Here is a 19,154-nt window from a genome sequence, read left to right as displayed (position 1 = left end):
GGTAGTTATTTTAAGGTTCAAAGAGACCAGAAGACATTTTATTTGAGAGTGAACAGAAAAATCATGGAACTTACTCTTTAGTCCACTCAAGAGACTGGGAAGAGCTGGATTGCTCAGGTCAGGAGGAGATGAGTTTTCTACTGTTTGTGAGACTCACTTGTTCAACACACCTATTCCATACACAGTGTGTGTGTGTGTGTGGCGGGGGGGGGGGGAGGGGGGGAAATGGAAGGTAGCCAGTGCTCTTCCCTATGTCATCATGCAAATAAGTCTAGAACATTTTCCAACACTCTATGGTGCTTTTTCTTTAAAAAAATTAAAAAGTATATAAATGACTCAGATTCTGTTCTGAGATAAGTGGTTTTAACTTTTAGTGACTTATCTTCCTGACTTTAAATAGTAGGAAATCCATCTCAGGTGATAGCAATTGCTGTCATGCCTTCATCACCCAGATGTCCTCACCGCCCTAACAGTTACAGTCTGTGAGGGTAGAAATTTTTGTTTTATGGTTTAGAATGAATGTGATTGGATACAGGCTAGAGAAGATCCCTCCTTCTCCTCCTCCTCCTCCTCCCCCTCCTCCTCCTCCTCCCCCTCCTCCTCCTCCTCCTCCTTCTCCTTCTCCTCCTCCTCCTCCTTCTCCTTCTCCTCCTCCTCCTCCTCCTCCTCCTCCTCCTCCAAATGATTCTCTGTAGGATTTGTTAGATTTACTGGTGCAAACTACCCATAGAGGAACCTGTTGCACCTTGTATCTTTCAGGTGAATGACTCAAAGTATAGCACTGAGATGAGAAGAGCCAGAACTAAGGACAAAGACATCCTTAAGCAGCACTTTGTAATAAGGGACCAACTAAAATACCATAAAAATAACAGAAGAACCCACATGTTCAAAACCCCTTATTTTGGAAACTAAGACAAACCCAGTAGGATTGGTAACACTAATAGTCAGTGGACTACAGAAAGTCGCTTGTATCTGAGAACCTTTAAATCTAGCACACTTCTCGGAATTTATTGACTGGTTTACAAAGTTGGATATTGTCACAGTTTCAAAAGGTCAAAATAAGGCAGAAAATGTCCATTAATCATTGATGGTATTCTGTGGGACTGGAGAGCAGGCTATAAAGGGAAAGAATTGAAGGTAGAGCTGTCCTGGAACGAAGAGCTGTCACCTCCAGATGCCTGCAGAGTGGTTTTAGGCTGCTCTGAAGGTAGAGCTGGGAGAAGGGGCTGGCAGGAGACTTTGGTTCAGTGGCAGACCTTGACTGTAGCCACGGCTAAATGCTAGCTGAAATGGTGAACAGCCTCTTGGAGAAGTGAGTGTGGTTTGTTACTGGAAATATTCAAATGGAGATTAAATAACCATCTATATGACAGATTCCTGATTTTAGTACAAGATAGTATCCTCTTGATGACTAAAATCACTTCAAAGGGATTACAAAATAATCCCTTTTAGAAGTAGTAAGAAATTATATGGAACCTTTTTACCCCAAAGCTATGTTTACAAAAAATATCTCTTTCTCTGTTTAATGCAGAGGTGCTAACTTTGTTAATAAAATCTCCCTGTAAAATTGCAGAGATTATTTTTGTTAATACTTTTCATCATGGCTACTCAATAACATTCACAGTGGGAGCCTGTATGCAAATGAGGCCTCTGATAAACCTTTTCAGAAAGAATTTGTTTCTAACCTGTCAGAGTTGGATTTCTCACTTCAGCAAAAAAGTAGTTTTTATTCAGTGTGTTACAGGAATGTGTGAGTATATGTGAATGTAGTGTAAATGACCACTATAGATTATCTATCTCTTGTTAAATAGCTTTAATGAAATCAACTACTTGTGTTTGCACCAACATACATTGGAATCCACAGGTTTTATGTAGTGCTTTCGCTAGAATACAAAATTATTAGAGGGAAACGGAAAACTAGATTGACTATATAAGATTTAAAATGGTTTTGAAGCCATTTTTACGGGAACATTCAGCTTTGGGCATGACAGAAGCAAGGAGGAAGCCCAAAAGGGAGGCATTGAGAAAATTCAGAATGAAATATATAAAAAGGTAACACTGCTCTTACAAAACCTACCTGCAGAGGGAGCTATTGCGCCATGTGTCTTCCAGGTGGAAGACTCGAAACATATCTCTGATTTAAAAATTTTATTTATCCGAAGAGAACATATACTGCTTATAAGATTAGCAGGCAAATATGCTAATCATTTTCTCATCTTCCAAAAAAAAAAAAAAAAAACACGACAAATACTGAAGTTAATTTGCAGTGTGATTATTACAAATTGATTTCTATTCCATGGAGTACTGCTTAATAAAATTGTTTTTCATTCCAGTTGAGCAGACGTTGATTCATATAATTAAATTCTATCTTGAACGAATTGTAAATGGCATCCTGTATTCTTTAATGTGCCACGTGGTTTTAAAGCGGGCAATCTGGACTTTGCCGTGGCTCTAGTAAATATTGGCATAATCTCAGTGACACTGGTGAAATCTTTTTCACACAGTGACCTTTCAGCATTAAATGTTTACACATTTCATTAACAGAATTTTTGGTTTTTGCAATAACGTGTCTCATTTCTACCTGTATTGCGCAACATTCTGGTAAGTCATGTCTCATTCTGGAATTTTGAAAAGAAGTTAGATTTACTTTCAGAATATCTGTCGTGCTCCATGCAACTCACCTCTTCCAACACAGCTGACAATATTCATGCATGCATGCAACAGACATGCCTAAAAGATTTACTCTGTGCCAGACATAGGGCACAGTAGTGAATACAAATGAAGAGCAAAATAGACACATCTCTGCCCTCATGGAACTGCTAATCTATTGGGGACAGACAATAAGATACTGTCTTGGTACAAACTCCACTTTAAAAAGGTATTTTGACTGCTTTAACTACTGCTGTTATAATCTTTCTCTGAAAGCAACTTGGTCCCCTAGAAAAGCTGTTTGTATACCAGGAGTGATCGGTGGACCCTAAATAACACTGAATTGAATACATGCAGAATTGAATACAGAAGGCTGGGAATTGTCTTGTGTTGCTGTTTTCCAATTTTGTTCAGAAGAATCTTGGCATTTCAGAGCCCTGCTGGGCATTTTATATTTTTGCAATTTCATTTCTGTGGCATTTTTATTTCTATTCTACGCTGACAGGCTCGTCTATGTCAGCAAAGGTCAGTATATTTGCTTTTGCTTTTTAAATTTTATCAATAAGATTCTGGTTTGCAGTGCTTATTAAGCAGTTGGACTAGATATTGGTGATTTCAGAGTACTGATTTTATTTGAGAACTTCAACATTGCTGGCCTGGTTTAGGAAGCTGACTTGAATATTGGAGCTAAAGAAAATTATGAATGTATCACTAGAAACGCTTTCTTCAATGAAGAACTAGTAATCAAGTTAACATTTATTCCATTTCGGGCTTTTTCTTTTGGTTTCATCTCCTTTGATGTTTTTCATCTTTATATGTAACATTACTCTGGTTTTTCATATTGATATTGATGTTTGCAGGCAGGTGTGCACTTTTCTGAGTTTGAATCGATGGGAAGGAATTCAATTCTTCTAATACTAAATCCAGAGGTCTACATGACATCTGCTGATTAGCTACTCTAGAGGAAATTAAATGTACCTCTTAGTATTCCATCAGTAGAACAAATGGGGCCTTTTTTTCAGATCTTGAAAATTTTAAAACAGTAGAATATATAGAATAAATGGGTTCGTTGCCCAGCTGCAATAGTGACTTGATAGCCACTCAAACTAATGTCTTTGGGTTCATCATGGGTAGTAGCCTGTATAGATTATATATTCGCCAAAGTCCCTAAGGAGGCATTATTTTTCCATGCATCTCATTCCACCTCCCATTCCCTTCATAAGTTGGGCACTTTCTCACCCCTGCAAACGCATTTGTGGATGACAATAAGGGAGTAAATTTGGGATGGGTGAGGCTGATGTCCCCTGCATCCTGACTTGGGAAACTTAGAATGCATTGCAGGGCTGCAGGGCTTAGTTTTTAAAGCAATAGAAGAATAAATAATATCAGGATAATGGTTCACATTTGAGTACCAACAATTAGTCAGGCATTGTTCCAAATATTTTACATATTATCTCAATCACAAAAATCCTATGAGATTCGTAGTTTTCTTTTTTTTTTTTTAAATATATTTTATTGAATTTTTACAGAGAGGAAGGGAGAGAGATAGAGAGTTAGAAACATCGATGAGAGAGAAACATCAATCAGCTGCCTCCTGCACATCTCCTACTGGGGATGTGCCCGCAACCCAGGTACATGCCCTTGACCGGAATCGAACCTGGGACCTTTCAGTCTGCAGGCCGACGCTCAATCCACTGAGCCAAACCGGTTTCGGCGAGATTCGTAGTTTTCACAGTTCACTTCCAATATTTACTACACATTTTTGTGTGTATCAATTTAAGAACTTCATCTCTGTGTATAAATTGTTTATATGGAAAATTGTGTTAACATGCAAATAAGCAACATTAACTTTTTGGAGCGTATTTTACCTGTGGGTTTGAGAATTACTCTTAGAATTCAGTATTCTGTTTATGGTATTGAAAGATTCTTTATTATTCCTGCCCTTCTGAGGTCTTAATTTGTAATTACAAGTCCTGGAAAAGTTCATTCTTCCTCTTCATATTCCCTATATTTATTTATGTTTTTAAAGATTTGTTATTAATTTTTATAGAGAGAGAGGACGAGAGAGAGAAAGAGAGAGAGAGAGAGAGAGAGAGAGAGAGAGAAACATTGAAGCGCGAGTGAAACCTCAATCTGCTGCCTCCTGCATGTCCCATATGAGGGATCTAGCCCACAACCCGAGCATGTGCCCTGACAGGGAATTGAGCCAGGAACCTTTCAGTGCACAAAAGGATGCCTAGCCAACTGAGCCACACTGGCCAGGGCGATATTCCCCTTTTAAAGACAAGGTTGTAAGGATTGTTAAACCTTACATATAGAAAGGTGAGCAGGATGGCTGAAAGCCTGTCTAGTGCTTTGGTTTTTGTGTAGACAGGGACATATAGTAATACTTACTAGGTACTTGCAAATAGACCTTAAAAAGCAGGCCAATACTAAAATTTCCTTCAAGCAAAATTATCTTATTTTCTATAGAAATTCTTTAAGTGCAACAATCATATTTTTAAGTCTTGTGTGCTTGGCATTATTTTGGACACACATGAATTTTCAAAAAGCCAATTCACTAAGCATTATGAAATCTGAAGGAAGTATCATTCAATAAGGAATGGCAAAGTCATATTTCCATATTATATACATTTGAGTTTATATAAACAGGAAGTACTGATAATTCTGCTTCATTGGCTAGTTATGGACTCTTTTTAAAAAAAAAAAAACTTTTAAAATGTATTGATTTATTTTAGAGAGAGGGAGGAAAGGGGAGAGAAAGAGGAAGGAGGGGAGACACAGACACAGAAAGTGAAACAACAAGAGATACAGAAAGAAATGTTTTGTTGTTCCACATATTTATGTGTTCATTGGTTAATTCTTGTGTGTGCCCTGACTGGGGATACAACCTGCAATCTTAGTGTATCAGGACGATGCTCTAACCAGCTGAGCTACCCAGCCAGCTCTATCCCTTGACTAAAATAATTTAGAAAATGTTGGACACAGATGATTTTTCTTTTCCTATCCATCCATACATTACAATGGCTATTAAAACTGTATGATTTCTATTTATTCAGTTAACCCAGTGGCAAGGCTATATTATATATATTTATCACTGTCTGTCTCCATTATCATACATGTTTTTTTTTTTTATCAAGAAGATACCTTGAACCATTTAAATGCATTTTTAAGTCCAACAGGTTACCATAAATGGCATTATTTTATAAAGAGAAACTTCCTTTTTAAATGTTAGTAATAATCCTTTTCTATTATTAATAAAATTATTTCTATAAATGTTTTACAAGGCCAAAACAATTCTATAGTATGTAATTATTATGCTGAAATACCAACAAACTTTTTTTCCTTAATGAAATACAATTTTTTAAAGTCCAGTGAGAAATTGAAGACTCATTATCAGGCACTATCCATGCAAGAATGGCAAACTTAAATGCCCTAAGGATCTAGGATCCAAGAGAAGAAAGGAAAATGCCCAATGTTGTTTCCATGGTTCTAGTTAAAAAGGGTCTAGACTTGGGGTGGATTTGCATTAGACAGTCTGATCTCTATAATCTCACCAAAATAGTATCCTGATTTGTAAAAATATAATCAGTTCATTTCTGGACTCCATTTATCACATTATGCCAAGTTTTTATTGTATTTTAATAATATGAATTGGTTGGGCAAGGGATGGGAGGTAAGGATTAGAGTAGGAAGCCATTACAATAGCCCAGTAAAGGGGAATGAGGGCCTGGATAAGGACAGCGTATGGAAACATCAGTGGAAACACAGGTGTGAGTGGTGTGTTCACAGGCCTGGAGAGCCAGGCATATGCCGGAGGTAAAGGAGGAGACAAGAAGGATGCTGAGGAGGTTTCTATAGTCGAATGCTTTGTACAAGTCTGAGCCACTTCAAGGCTGAAATTTACACAGTGTGGAAAGATTGAATAGGACTAATAAAAATGAATTTAAAAATCCAAGAAGGCTGTACAGGACTGAATATAAATGATTCCGATAATGTGGTGTCAGGAAGAAAGGGAAGTTAGGAGACAGAACCAGTTTTATGGGATAGCAATGAACAGGTTTTTGGACCAGCTGGATGATTCATAGTAGGCAGCATGAACTTCACTAAATTCCCTTTACATTGGTGTTAGTGACTGGTTATTTCTCTTGGTTTTTAGTGAAAGATTTTGAGGTATCTCAAATAAGGGCAGCAGTGATAACATTGCCTTGTAAACCCAACTGATAAAATTCTGGTTCTGCCAAAATTTTGCATTTTGTATTCTACATTTTAATTTGTTACAATAAACACATGAACAGCTGGTAATAGGGTCAGATGATGAGTGCTAGAACATAAATAAAGCATGGTACAAGGACAGAAGAAAACGGAGTGGTAGGTGCTATGTGAGATAGGTTACTCAGGAAGCCATCTTTATACATGAACGTGGAGCAGACACCTGAAGGGGGTGAGGAGAGTCACGTGGATATCGGGGATCAGTGCTCTAAGAGGAGGGAGGAGCTAGTGCAAAGCCCTGAAGTACATAGAGAGGCGGATAGCGTGGGGGCAGTGTGGCTAGAGCAGAGTGAACTGGGGGGAAATTGGAGAGAAAATTGGACAGCAGTGGGCAGAATAACAAAGTTAGGTGACCATAGATTCTGGGGGAGAGGGTAATGAATTCTTTTTAAGGATTTTTAAAATCTCCTTTCCCTAAAGATTAATCTTATGGCCTTTTAAAGAGTGTGCACACTTGTCCCTATTCCACACACATGATGGTGAGTGAAAACCTCGCATTGCACCTCACAACAGTGAAGTGTGACATTGCTCTTGATTTCTGGGGAGGTTAACATTGCCTTTGATGGTGAAGTTACCTATTTCTCTGGCTTCAGCTGTTTTCCTGTTAGCTCTTGGCTAAAGCCTCTTTTATGCTTTTACTCTGGACATGCTTGTTCCTAGCTCAGGACTTTTGCACCTGCGTTCCTTCTGCTTGAAACTCACTTTTAGCTCTTTAAACAGCTGTGTCCTTTTTGTCATGTAGTTCTTGCATTCTACATCAACTCCTTAATAACCATTAGGTAGGTTTGGCAGAAAATTTATAAAGGTATTTGGGAAAACAGAAAGGATATCTACTTATCCTAAATTATTTCTCTCCGGCATTCTGTACAGCTGTGTTCCTGAACCAAACTAAGGGCAACTTTAATTTTCAAGTGGTTACTGTTAAAGGGGCAGGCAACTTGTAGAAAAGAGAAACAAGGTGATTCAGTGGTGGCTGGGGAGATTGGGAAAGCCCACACTGCCTAGGGCTGCTTTAAGAGGCAAATGGAAGAAGGGGAAATACAGCTTACCCACGACTTTCTTGCTATTTGGTATCATGGTTAGTAAAAATATATATGCTAAGAATGAAGTGCTTGACGAAAAAATGAACATGTTCATAGTAAATATCCTGTTCTTGCCAACAGCTCTTATGAACAGCAATAACATACTTCCGGTTAGCATTATCTCCTTGTTAATTATATAGCTGTGTCAGCAGCCTTTGCTTGTATTTTGGGAAGAGGGGAAAGTACATTATAGATTAGCACTACATTCATCTCAGTCCCAGGGAAAGAAGTCAGGTGGAGGCAACTGGCAAACACTGTTGTTTTGTTTTTCAAGGGGTAGGTATATTGGGTGTTGTCTTATGACTCCATCCAGATTCTGTTCATCTCCCCAGAAGCACAGAAGGGTTTGTGGACTGTATCCCCAGTGCTGTTGGGTAGGAGAGGACTGGCCTAACTGGAACTGATGTTCATGCTGAACTACAGCAGTATCCATTATAGACCGGAAATATCCAAAAATGCTCCCATAGGATATAGGCAATTTAGGGAAAAGCCAATACATTTGGGAAACTCTGGGTTAAGTAAGGTTTCTTTCTTACAGGACTTCTCAGAACCTTTAGGAAAACAAACACAGTGATTGTGAACCAACCAAGAGGGACTAATGTATAGCTTGTTTCTTAAATGTGTTTGACCATAAAGACTTTTTCTCCAAGACGAGTCTTGAGTGAAATACTTTTAGAAAAGGTGGTCTAGACAAATGCTGTGGGTGGTCAGTTAGCTATCTAGAACTGTAACAGGCAGAGAAAACTGCAGCTCTAACAATCCTCCACCATCCAATCCTCCTCCACCTCTGAACTCTTTTAATTCATATACTTAGCAATTTTCCCCAAGGGCACACTTCTAGCTTCCAGGTATGTTGCTGACTTAGTATGTGGGGTTGGGGAACCTTTTTTCAGCCAATGCCCATTTTGATATTTAAAAGGTTATTTGGGGGCCATACAAAATTATCAACGTAAAAATTAGCCTGCTATATTTGGTCGAACATTTAATTAATTCACCCTTAATGCCTTGGCAGGGCCAGACCAAATGATTTCACGGGCCTTATATGGCCAGCGGGCTAGCCGTTCCCCACCCCTGGAATAGAGGACTGAAGGGTCAGGACCCCTATAGCCAAATATTAAACATTGGTTACTTGCAAATGTATTATATATGTCTCAGGGAATATCGTCAAACCTATGGCACCTGCGTGACGTGAAGTTTAGACCTTCAAGCAAGCTGACTTTAGCATCCATTTCATCAGAGTCAGAGGATGTTGAAGGATGTCGAAATAGAGGCTGCAGAATTCTCTGTTAATCTTCAAAGGACACTATAACTCTTTTAGGCGAAGGCAATGTACACTTACTGAGTCAGCAGTCCCACATGAAGACTCATGTCCCACCTTATAACATCCACATATAATTCCAGGTCCTAGCCATTACTGAACCTTCTGGTGTTTTGAACATCCTGATCAACACTGCTGCAGTAGGCATTTTCAGGTTCAGATCTACTCCAGGGAAACCCTTGGGCAAAGGAATAAGCTTTCAGGGTTTCTTGGGTGTTGGCCTATTCAGAGGTCTCTTAGGGGACACAATTTATGTTACTTATTTATACCCGTACATCTCAGACTTTGTAGTCTTACATAAAGATGCATAGCTTACTTAAAATCTATTGGTGAATGAGACAAAATTTGTACAACAAAAGTAAGATCAAGGAAAATTTAATGTAAATAGAATAAGTCAGGAGTAAGATTATTCATGTCACATTTAATACCAATAATTTCTAGACTATACACATTTTATTCCACAGGTTAAATACATTACTAATATGAATATTAATGTATCACTTCGGTGAGACTGACAGTACTAAGTGAAAACTAATTCCTCAAAGGTGGATGAATGCAGATCCCTTACAGGTATTTAGGCATCATCCAGAAAAGTAAATTGAAACTGATTATGGAAATTTTCCAAGCTGAAAATTTTATAAAGTTGTATACTTCACATAATTTCAACCTGTATCATTTAAAAAGATTTTAAACATTGCTAAAAGATGAAGGTACTATTTGAAGAATAATCTTAATAAAATATAGCTCAATTATCTTTTGATAATCATGTTTCATGGCCATTAAATTATTTTATGTGGGATATTTTAGAAACTACAATGTATTTTCAAATATACATATGGGGTTCCTTTAAGAGACTCAAATCTCAGTTGACCTTATTGATATGGTATATTATGCTCTCAGTGGCAATAAATATTTAAAATCTGAAAAAAGTGCTCATGGATGGATAAAAGCCCCCATTTGCATTTCTTCTATTAACTAAAACGATTCTAATTTTGCCCTAGCAGGGTAGCTCAGTTGGTTAGAGCATTGTCCTGATACGCCAAGGTTTCACGTTCAGTCACAGGTCAGGGCACATACAAGAATCAACCAATGCATACATAAATAAGTGGAACAACACACTGATGTTTCTCTCTCTCAAATACATTTTTAAAAAACATTCCAATTTCAAAACATTCTCCGCAGGTCTTGATTATCAAAAGAGCAGGAAAGGATAATTGACAAATAATGTACTTTTTCTTCCTCTCATGAGATTGTCTTGATGTCTTGGCTATTCCAGTTGAAAGCTCTAGGCCACATTTCAGCTCAGATTAACCCTGCTTTGATTCTTCTCTTCCTAACATCCTCGCCAATTACTCTGTTTTTCACCTTTGTATACTTTTTTAAAGTGGCGACAGACAATTAGACTGGTAAGAGTTCTTGTAAATGGTCCCGCACGGGAAGTCTCACCTCTTTCCAGAGCATGCACAGTGAGCAGGAGAAACAGGATCCTCTTCATTTCCCGGCTGGCAAGTCCTGCGCACCCTGTTTCCTGCAGGTAACCCAGAAAAAAATGGCAGCTAAGAGTAACCAGTCCCCTTTTAGTAAGCTTCCCGACTATGAGCTAATCAATCATTAATCTCTATACAGAAGCCAGGGCATCCTTGGCCCGCAGAGATAAAATAATATCAATATCGAGGTAAATAGACACCCTGGCGAAAATGTGACACATGACAGCATTTTTAATCATTAACTTGGTCAAACTGCTGAAGAGTCAGTGTATACATAGCTTACTTTCCACTGCTGCTTTTTACTAAAAATTTCTAGTGTGTTCGTGGGTACGTTTCCCCTTCTTTATAGAGTTGCGTGCCTCTCTTGGACATCTCTACCCTTTTCCTGTGTGAATGGAACCTTGGAGGTTATTTCTCTCTTTCTAGCTCTCCCTCTCTCCATTCCTCCCTCCTGCCCCTCCCTTTCTGTTTAAACCTACTACACATAAGTATTACCTCAAAATATTTCACATTAGGTGTTTTAAATAAGAAAAAAGAGTGAGAAGCCAATTTATCATAATTACTCAAATCCATAATTTCTTTTTTTTTAAAAAATATATTTTATTGATTTTTTTACAGAGAGGAAGGGAGAGGGATAGAGAGTTAGAAACATCGATGAGAGAGAAACATCAATCAGCTGCCTCCTGCACACCCCCCACTGGGGATGTGCCGGCAACCAAGGTACATGCCCTTGACCGGAATTGAACCTGGGACCCTTGAGTCCGCAGGCCGACGCTCTATCCACTGAGCCAAACCGGTTACGGCAAATCCATAATTTCAATGCTATAAAATTTATTTAAGATGTTGTGCAATATTACACTTTTTTGAAACTACTAACATCTTAAAAAACAACAAAAAACCCCTGAAGTGAGGCAAATAATTGGAGAGGTTAAATGACTTGCCCCAACTCACAAAAGTTAATGGTGAATTTTGGACTTCTATGGCTAAGTTAAAGTTCTTTCTACTAACACTATACAACTGGTATATTGTAAGATACTGTAACCAGAGATCTCACAGTGGCCGTGTAGAACATGGGACTCAATATCTTCATTTTACAGAAGAGGGAACAAAGCCCCAGATAGATTCTGTGACTTGCCCAGGGAGTGCAGGTGTATTCCAATCATTCACCATCCTTCATCAGAATCAGGTCAGCTCCTGCTCCTTGCAGGGGTCCTCTTTTCTGGAAACAGGGTCAGGTAGGGTTGGGATATACAGGCTCTAGAGTCAAATCCTCACCCAGCCCTTATTGGCTGTGTAACCTTGGGAAATTATTTTCTCTTTCTAAGCCTCATTTTTCTCACAGGCAAAGTGGTGATAACTCAGTATTTTTTGGTCACAGGATTATTGTGAGTTTCAGACAATCCGTGTGCAGATTTACCATAACATCAAACACATGATAACATGCATTGATGTCATCAGTAGTCTTTATTCTAGTTATGATCACTGTCTTCACTGACCTTCCAAATTGATATCTGAGAAGATCATTGGAACCAATGAAACTTAGAAATATCACAGATAAGTGACCTGGAAATCCATGAACAATTTAGTGGCCAAGGATTAACTGTGTAGGCAGAGGCCATCCAAATCTCAATACACTGTACAAAGCAGTTACAGTTTTAGTGAGATCCTCCATCTACATCGAAGATACTTGGGTGTTGGGTTCAGTATATAGAGCTCATTTAGTTGGTAGCTAAGCAAAGCAAAGGTATCCTGTAAGGTCAATGGCAGCCTGTAATGTAAAGGAGATCTTGTGAGAGGAAATAATGGGCAAATAGTTTTGCTGTTAGGATCATCTTCCTGCCTACAAATCTAAACTTTTTCCTTTGCTAAACTTCTGGTTTACTGTGCAAATTAATTTAAAAATGTTTTAGTTTTACTATAAATTATTTGGAAACAAACTCTAAACAAGTGTCAGAGTTTAAAAATAATTAAGAAATCCAGAATTCGGAGAATAACTGTTAACACCTTATAGTTTTATTTTTATTTAAGATAATACAATATATGTACTTTGTAGGTTTTTATTTAGCAGTTGAAATTTCAGTCATCTTCTGATGATTAATTCATTCAGACATACAGCTAACTGTTCCCTATGATTTTGCTAAAAAGTTTTAAGTCCAGCCTGTTTTTTTTACTTTTAAAAAATTATGACTTTATCTCTGCTTTTGCAACAACATCTACCACTTTGGTTTAATGATAAGTTGCATGTAGCAAGAATTGCAACATCTCATTTAGGTGTACTCTTGAGAAATCTCTACACTAGCTGACAAGTGCATTCTTTTGGCTGAATTTATCTTTTTCTAACTGAAAATTGGCACTCACATGCTAGTAGCTAAATGGATGAACCTTTTCTCAGTCCTATTTATGTAATTCTCCTTAGTTTTTCAAATGTTGATTTCTTGTATTGATACTAAAACTGGGGAAAAAATTATAATTGGCCTAGGTGAAAAGTCTCATGTTGCAATGACTACTCTAGTAAATTAGATGAAAGGGGAGAAACAAATAAAAAAGACCAAGTCCAATATTCTGACACTATGTTACAAGCCGTACTTGCAGCAACTCAGAAATTTATTACAGAAATAGATTTTTAAAGAATTATTAAATATTTAAGCTGTGGGATTTTTCAGGAATTGTTTAGCACATGAAGAACTGATTTGAAGTGGTCTTCCTCTTCTTTATCTTTCTTGCCACTGGCTTCAGAAGAAATTTAGGTTGTTTCCCTCCTAAACAAGGTGCGTTCTAGGCAAAATCATGAAACAAAGCCCATCTTTAGTTCTTTTCCTATCACATTTTTCTCTTCCTACCAAAGCTGCTTAGAAATTCTTGCCTTATAGTATTGCTGCCCTGTATGTGGTGAGTCTTTTTTCTCTGATTTTATCCAAGATCATCACTTTACCTTTGGTTTTCAATAGTTATTCTCTGTATATAGTGTTCATTTTATATCTGTCTCGATAAGTATTCATTAAATTTGTATCTATTATGTCTGTGTTTTTCTCCAATGTTGTAAAATGTTCAGCTGTTATTTTTGAAGGACTTTTCCGTGTCATTCTCACGCTTCTCTTTGGGACTTTAATCACACATGCTCCCAGTAGTTTATTAGACTATTTGGTATTATCCCACATGTCTCTGAGATTCTATTCAGTTTCTTTAACCCTTGTTCTCTCTGTTATTCAGTTTGGATAATTCCTATTCATTAATCTGAGTTGATTCTTCTTCTAATATCATTCAATGAATTCAGCATTTTTCAGATTTAGAATTTCTACTTGATATTTTTCATAGTTCTATGTTGCAGCTGAGATTCTGTTTGTTCATTAAGACTATGATTGCTTTGAAATTTCCAAACATATTCTTTAGATCTCTTTACATAAAAGCTTCTTTGTAGTCTTTGTCAACTATATACTATGTTTGGGTTATCTCAGAGTTGATTTTTATTGACTTATTTTTTTCTGAATTATGGGTGACATTTTTATTTATTTTCATCTTTGGTAATTTTTGTTTCTTTTCATATTCAGTAATACACTGGACAAGCAATGTGAAAACTTGACAGTTTTATATGTTTTAATTTTTTTAATTCCCTATAACATAACAAGTGGTTTTCACATTGTTATTCTCATTCTTGATATTCCAGTTTAATTGGTATTATGCAGACATCCTTTTGACTGAATTGATTGAAGAACAGTCAAATTGCTACCCAGTTCAGTCAAACTATTCAGAATACTCAAATATGTGACTAAGAAAGGGATCTGATAGGCGCAGTTTTATGTTATACCTAAACTCAAATTTGGTTGGGGAAAAAAAGAACTAGAAACATTGTTTTCTGGTAATAGAGAAACTTTTATTCTCATTCTTTTTCTGACCTACTTTCTTTAAAAAAATGGAATCTATGATTGTTAGAAAGTTCACTTATGATTTTCAATTCAAATGTGGAGATTTTAAACAGGAGGTTAATGCATAATTAATGGTAATAGATAACTTTACATATTCCTTTTTTGTTGTATTCAAGTTACTTCCATGTGAATGCTATACAAAGTTGCACTCTGAAAAAGGAGTCCAGTTAAATATAAAAGAATACAGTGCAATACAAACACTGGCAATGTATATATAAAATTTGTTTTACTTTGAATATCTGGGACTCTATTGCATTTCCACAAAGAAAATTTGGTGTAAATTTATAGCTCTTAGAAAAAAAGTTTTTTAAAATATATATTTTTATGGATTTCAGAGAGAAAGGGAGAGGGAGAAAGATATAGAAACATCAATGATGAGAGAGAATCATTGACTGGCTGCCTCCTGCATGCAGCCTACTGGGGACTGAGCCAGCAACCCAGGCATGTGCCCTTGACTGGAATCGAACCTGGGACCGTTCAGTCTGCAGGCCAATGCTCTATCCACTGAGCCAAACCAGCTAGGGCGAAAAGAAGTTTTTATGACATTAAAAAGCATGGACTTTGGTTATAGGTAAATATGTGTATGCAAGCTTTACTAATTAACTCCAAAGAATACAATGACAAGGAGTTTAATAACAGTTCAAATGGAAAATTTATTTAAAGCATCTAGCCAAACACAAACATTCAATTCAAAATACACATACATAATGTAACTACTTTTTTTTAGAATAAACTGTGTTTTTTTTCTCAATCATGGCAAATTCATGTGTAACGTGTTAAATTTTTGATTCTTCAAATCTTGACTGATATAACAAGTCAGAAGAAGAAATAAAATAAAATAGTTTTTAAAAGGTAGGCATTTTATTTTATAACTTTACCAACTCTGTAGCCATGTGGCATAAGTATATAACACATTGTTCATATCATATTTTCTGTTATATTGCCAATTATAGTAATTAGACTAGCATTGATAACAGTATTTATTCATTCAAATATTTTTATTGATTTAGACACTGTTCTAAGTTTTGGGACAAAGTAATGAAAATGCAGACAAAAACATTTGCCCTCATAGAGTGTAATTCTAATGAGATATAATAATAATAATGTTTTAATAAATGTTAAGTAGTTATTTCTTAAATAGCTATATGTTAAGTAGTAATAATTGCTTTCTGATGTGAACGTTTTTAGTAGGTCTCTGTGCGGATGATTTATGCCAGGTACACTGGTAGAAACCTGCTAAGCCCATGTACTTCTAAATTGTATAGGGCATATTTATTCAGATACAATTATATAATTTTTAATTTTAAGGATAATTGAGACACCGTTTACCCAAGGAAAATTGTTTCATAATGAGCAGTCCACCCCAATGCAATTTGTTTTTTTAAAGTTTTGCACTTCTTTTATTAAAAAAGTCACTGACTACCAAAGAGAATTAGACTTGTGATTCTACTGTATTATTTTTTCTTTTCTAGTTCATAAAAATAGTTCTAAATCACAAAAGTAAAAAGTAGAACAGTAATGGGCAGTAAAAAAACAAGGTAAGTAAATACACACATGGATTTAGCAGCAGTTAGAACAGGAATCTCCACATGAAAAGTGTATAAACATTAGATGATGCAGCTCTTTTTTTGGTGGTGCTAGTGGAGGAGGGGTTGGCTAACAATAAGAAAAAGAAAAGAAGAAAAGAATTGCCATTTTTCCTTGTTATCACCTTTTTTTCTCTTTCAACACTTATATTACCTCCATGATATATTACCTAAGATGTGTACAATGCTGAAGAATGTACATTAATTTTTCTCAGATTACCCAAAAGATGGGTTATTGTTGTTCTCACATATGCATTATAAAGTTTACAAATAAGGAATTTAGAATTCCTACTAAGAAGATTCCTGATTTATTGTATAATCAGAGAAGTGGTAAAGATTATTTTCAAATATAATTTTTCTTTAACTATAGACTCCATGATTTGGGTCGTTCTTAAATTTACTCCAAGGTTGTCAAATTCCAATGCAAACAGTTGGCATTTAACAATAATTCTCAATGAACTAGCCAAAAAATGTGCAATACTGCATAGTCACATTAGTAATGGCTCTGTTCCTACACTATGGCTGTTGTGATCTAAATGTTCTTTGCTTAGCAACTTGGACTGTGTATATTAATTAATACAACTATTTTTCCCCCATTTTTTAAGTGGGGGTTCAATGTCATACAAGTAGGCAATGAATCCATATGCAATGCAGCTAAAAAAACATTAACTAGGAGTGAGAGCTTAACATTTGCTATGTACTAGGCTGAACACTATACATAAAATTCCTCATTTAATCTTTATAAGAGCATGTTAAGAATGTGATATCCCCTTTCTTGTAGGTGAGAAAACTGAGTTTTAGCATTTTCTAATAGTCTACTAGTAAATTTTAAAATCAAGCATTTTAAGACAAGTGCTCTGCTATCAGCAAGTAAGCAATAACTGTAAATGAGACATATTTTCCATAAGACTATTTGCAATTATATCTAGCACTCTTCTGGCTATTAAAATGCAAGTTCATTTAAAAGAACTGAATTAAGAATAGCTATCAAGAATGGGAGATTTTGATACTTTTTTTATAGTAAAAAAGGGTTGCATACTTGAAAAAGACATAAAATTAGAAGTTGGCAATATTGATCCTGGGGTCATTGGCTTAGAGTTAAGCCAATTTAGCACTTTTCTCATAAAAAAACAAACAAACACTGTATGGCAATAGTTTCAGCATAACTGGCCATGTTAGATATGCAAGCTTTTTGTCTTAAAAGGGATGAAAAAATTAGAGCACTATTGCCAACTCCTTTATCTCTATTTCAAATACATTCCAGGTTAACCTGTGCTAAAGAACAACCCCGGAGTCATTATTTAAATTTTCTATGTCTTCTGTAAATACAGGCTGGTTGAACCTATATTTGAGCCTTTCTTGGTCCCTAATGTCCATCTGCTATTGAGACTTCATGGAGATTGACAGCCTGGAAAGTGTGCTTCATAAAGCAGGATAAAATGTTTCCGTTCACTGTTACTTGATAGTGAGGGGTCCTATACCTACCTACTTAGTAGGTGAGATACATACTTTTGAATTTTATTCCATTCAGAATTCAACTGTGAGCAGCATTGCTCACTTATTAATCTGTTCTTTTACTCATGTTTCAATTTGTTTTTTACTCAGATATTTGCTCAGCACTTGCTATGATTAAACACGCCCTGTCCTTGGCCTCCTGGAGTGTACAGATTGATCCTGTTATGTATTTAACGGGGTGGGTGGTACCCCCAGCTAGTGTTTACCGGGCTCTTTAGACTTCCTTTCCTTTCAGGAACGTGACCTGCACTGGACACTGCTGGTGCCCTACGTCATCCTTTCAGTGCCCCTCCCTCCCCACACCCTCTGCTGTAGAAACTTGGTGTGAATAGGGGTAACCTCACAGCACCCCATTTAGGCTGCATTGTGTGTCTCTCCCTTTCTACTTCAGCTCTTCTCTGCCACACCTGCTTGGGACACCTGTCCTTCTGGATGAAGCTGGAGGGGTGAGAGAGTTATCGCCCCCTGAGATAAGCCTGGACAATGGGGTGAGAGTTGGTAGGTAAATACTACTCTTTTCCATCCCCGACAGAGAATTTTGAGGTTCTAAGTGGTTCCTCTGAGGGAATCACTTTAGTGGGTGAGCACATCCCACAATAAAACACATGCATGCAAGCTCTGTTAGTCTCTGCTTCTAGGGAAACCCAGGCTGGGACAGTTGCTATAGTAGTATTTTTTCTGGCAGAACTCATGCTGGGATTTTGGAAGTGGTGACTCACTGGCCACACAGTGATCAGACACCACTGCTGGAGGTAGGCTGGTATAATTTTTGGCATGCAGTAGCAGCAGAGTAATTAAGAATTTGATGATGGGTTGAGAAGAGGTACAGGAGATAATAAGCCATTGGCTTATACCATCAATTTTTAATCCGTGTGTCGCTGCACACTGGTATGCTCAAGAATTTTTAAAAGATGCAATACCTGACTACGAAATCAGGGGCACTGACCTCTTTTCCTTTAGATTGTCAATAAAAGAAATCCCAACAGCCAACACAACAATAGCCGTCCAGCATTAATGAATCAAAATTATACCAATGTTTTGTTTTGTTTTTTGTCAAACTGGCAAACAAATATATTTTTCGGTGTGCTGCAGAATTTTAGTAACTCGTTTATGTGTGCCATGAGATGAAAAAGGTGGAAAATTGCTGGTGTATACACTAACAGTAGCACTGAGAGATATTGTGGCAATGATAATTGTGGAGTTGGCTGGTTTTGAACAGCTTTAGAAACCTTGAAAATGAGTGGTTCAGTTTTTCAGTCCATGCTGTTTAGAGAGCCTTATCTCCTGTAGTCATTGCACAGTCGCTGTCTTGTCCCAGGGTT

The 19,154-nt window shown here is 36.9% G+C and overlaps 1 protein-coding gene across 1 annotated transcript in view; it reads right to left on the bottom strand.

The window, feature by feature from the left end:
* GC (GC vitamin D binding protein) overlaps positions 1-10,875 on the bottom strand; it is a 39,092-nt gene extending 28,217 nt beyond the window's left edge. Inside the window, exon 1 of the mRNA XM_070409919.1 lies at positions 10,768-10,875. Within this exon, the coding sequence (XP_070266020.1) occupies positions 10,768-10,816 (49 nt within the window). The 5' untranslated portion in view covers positions 10,817-10,875. The remainder of the gene's footprint in view (positions 1-10,767) is intronic.
* Between the last annotated feature and the right edge of the window lie 8,279 nt (positions 10,876-19,154).

Source organism: Myotis yumanensis, unplaced genomic scaffold (assembly GCF_028538775.1).
Source record: "Myotis yumanensis isolate MYYU_CA2020_CCGP unplaced genomic scaffold, mMyoYum1.0.hap1 SCAF_1, whole genome shotgun sequence".
Taxonomy (NCBI): Eukaryota; Metazoa; Chordata; class Mammalia; order Chiroptera; family Vespertilionidae; genus Myotis; species Myotis yumanensis.
This window is presented reverse-complemented; position numbering and strand designations above follow the sequence as displayed.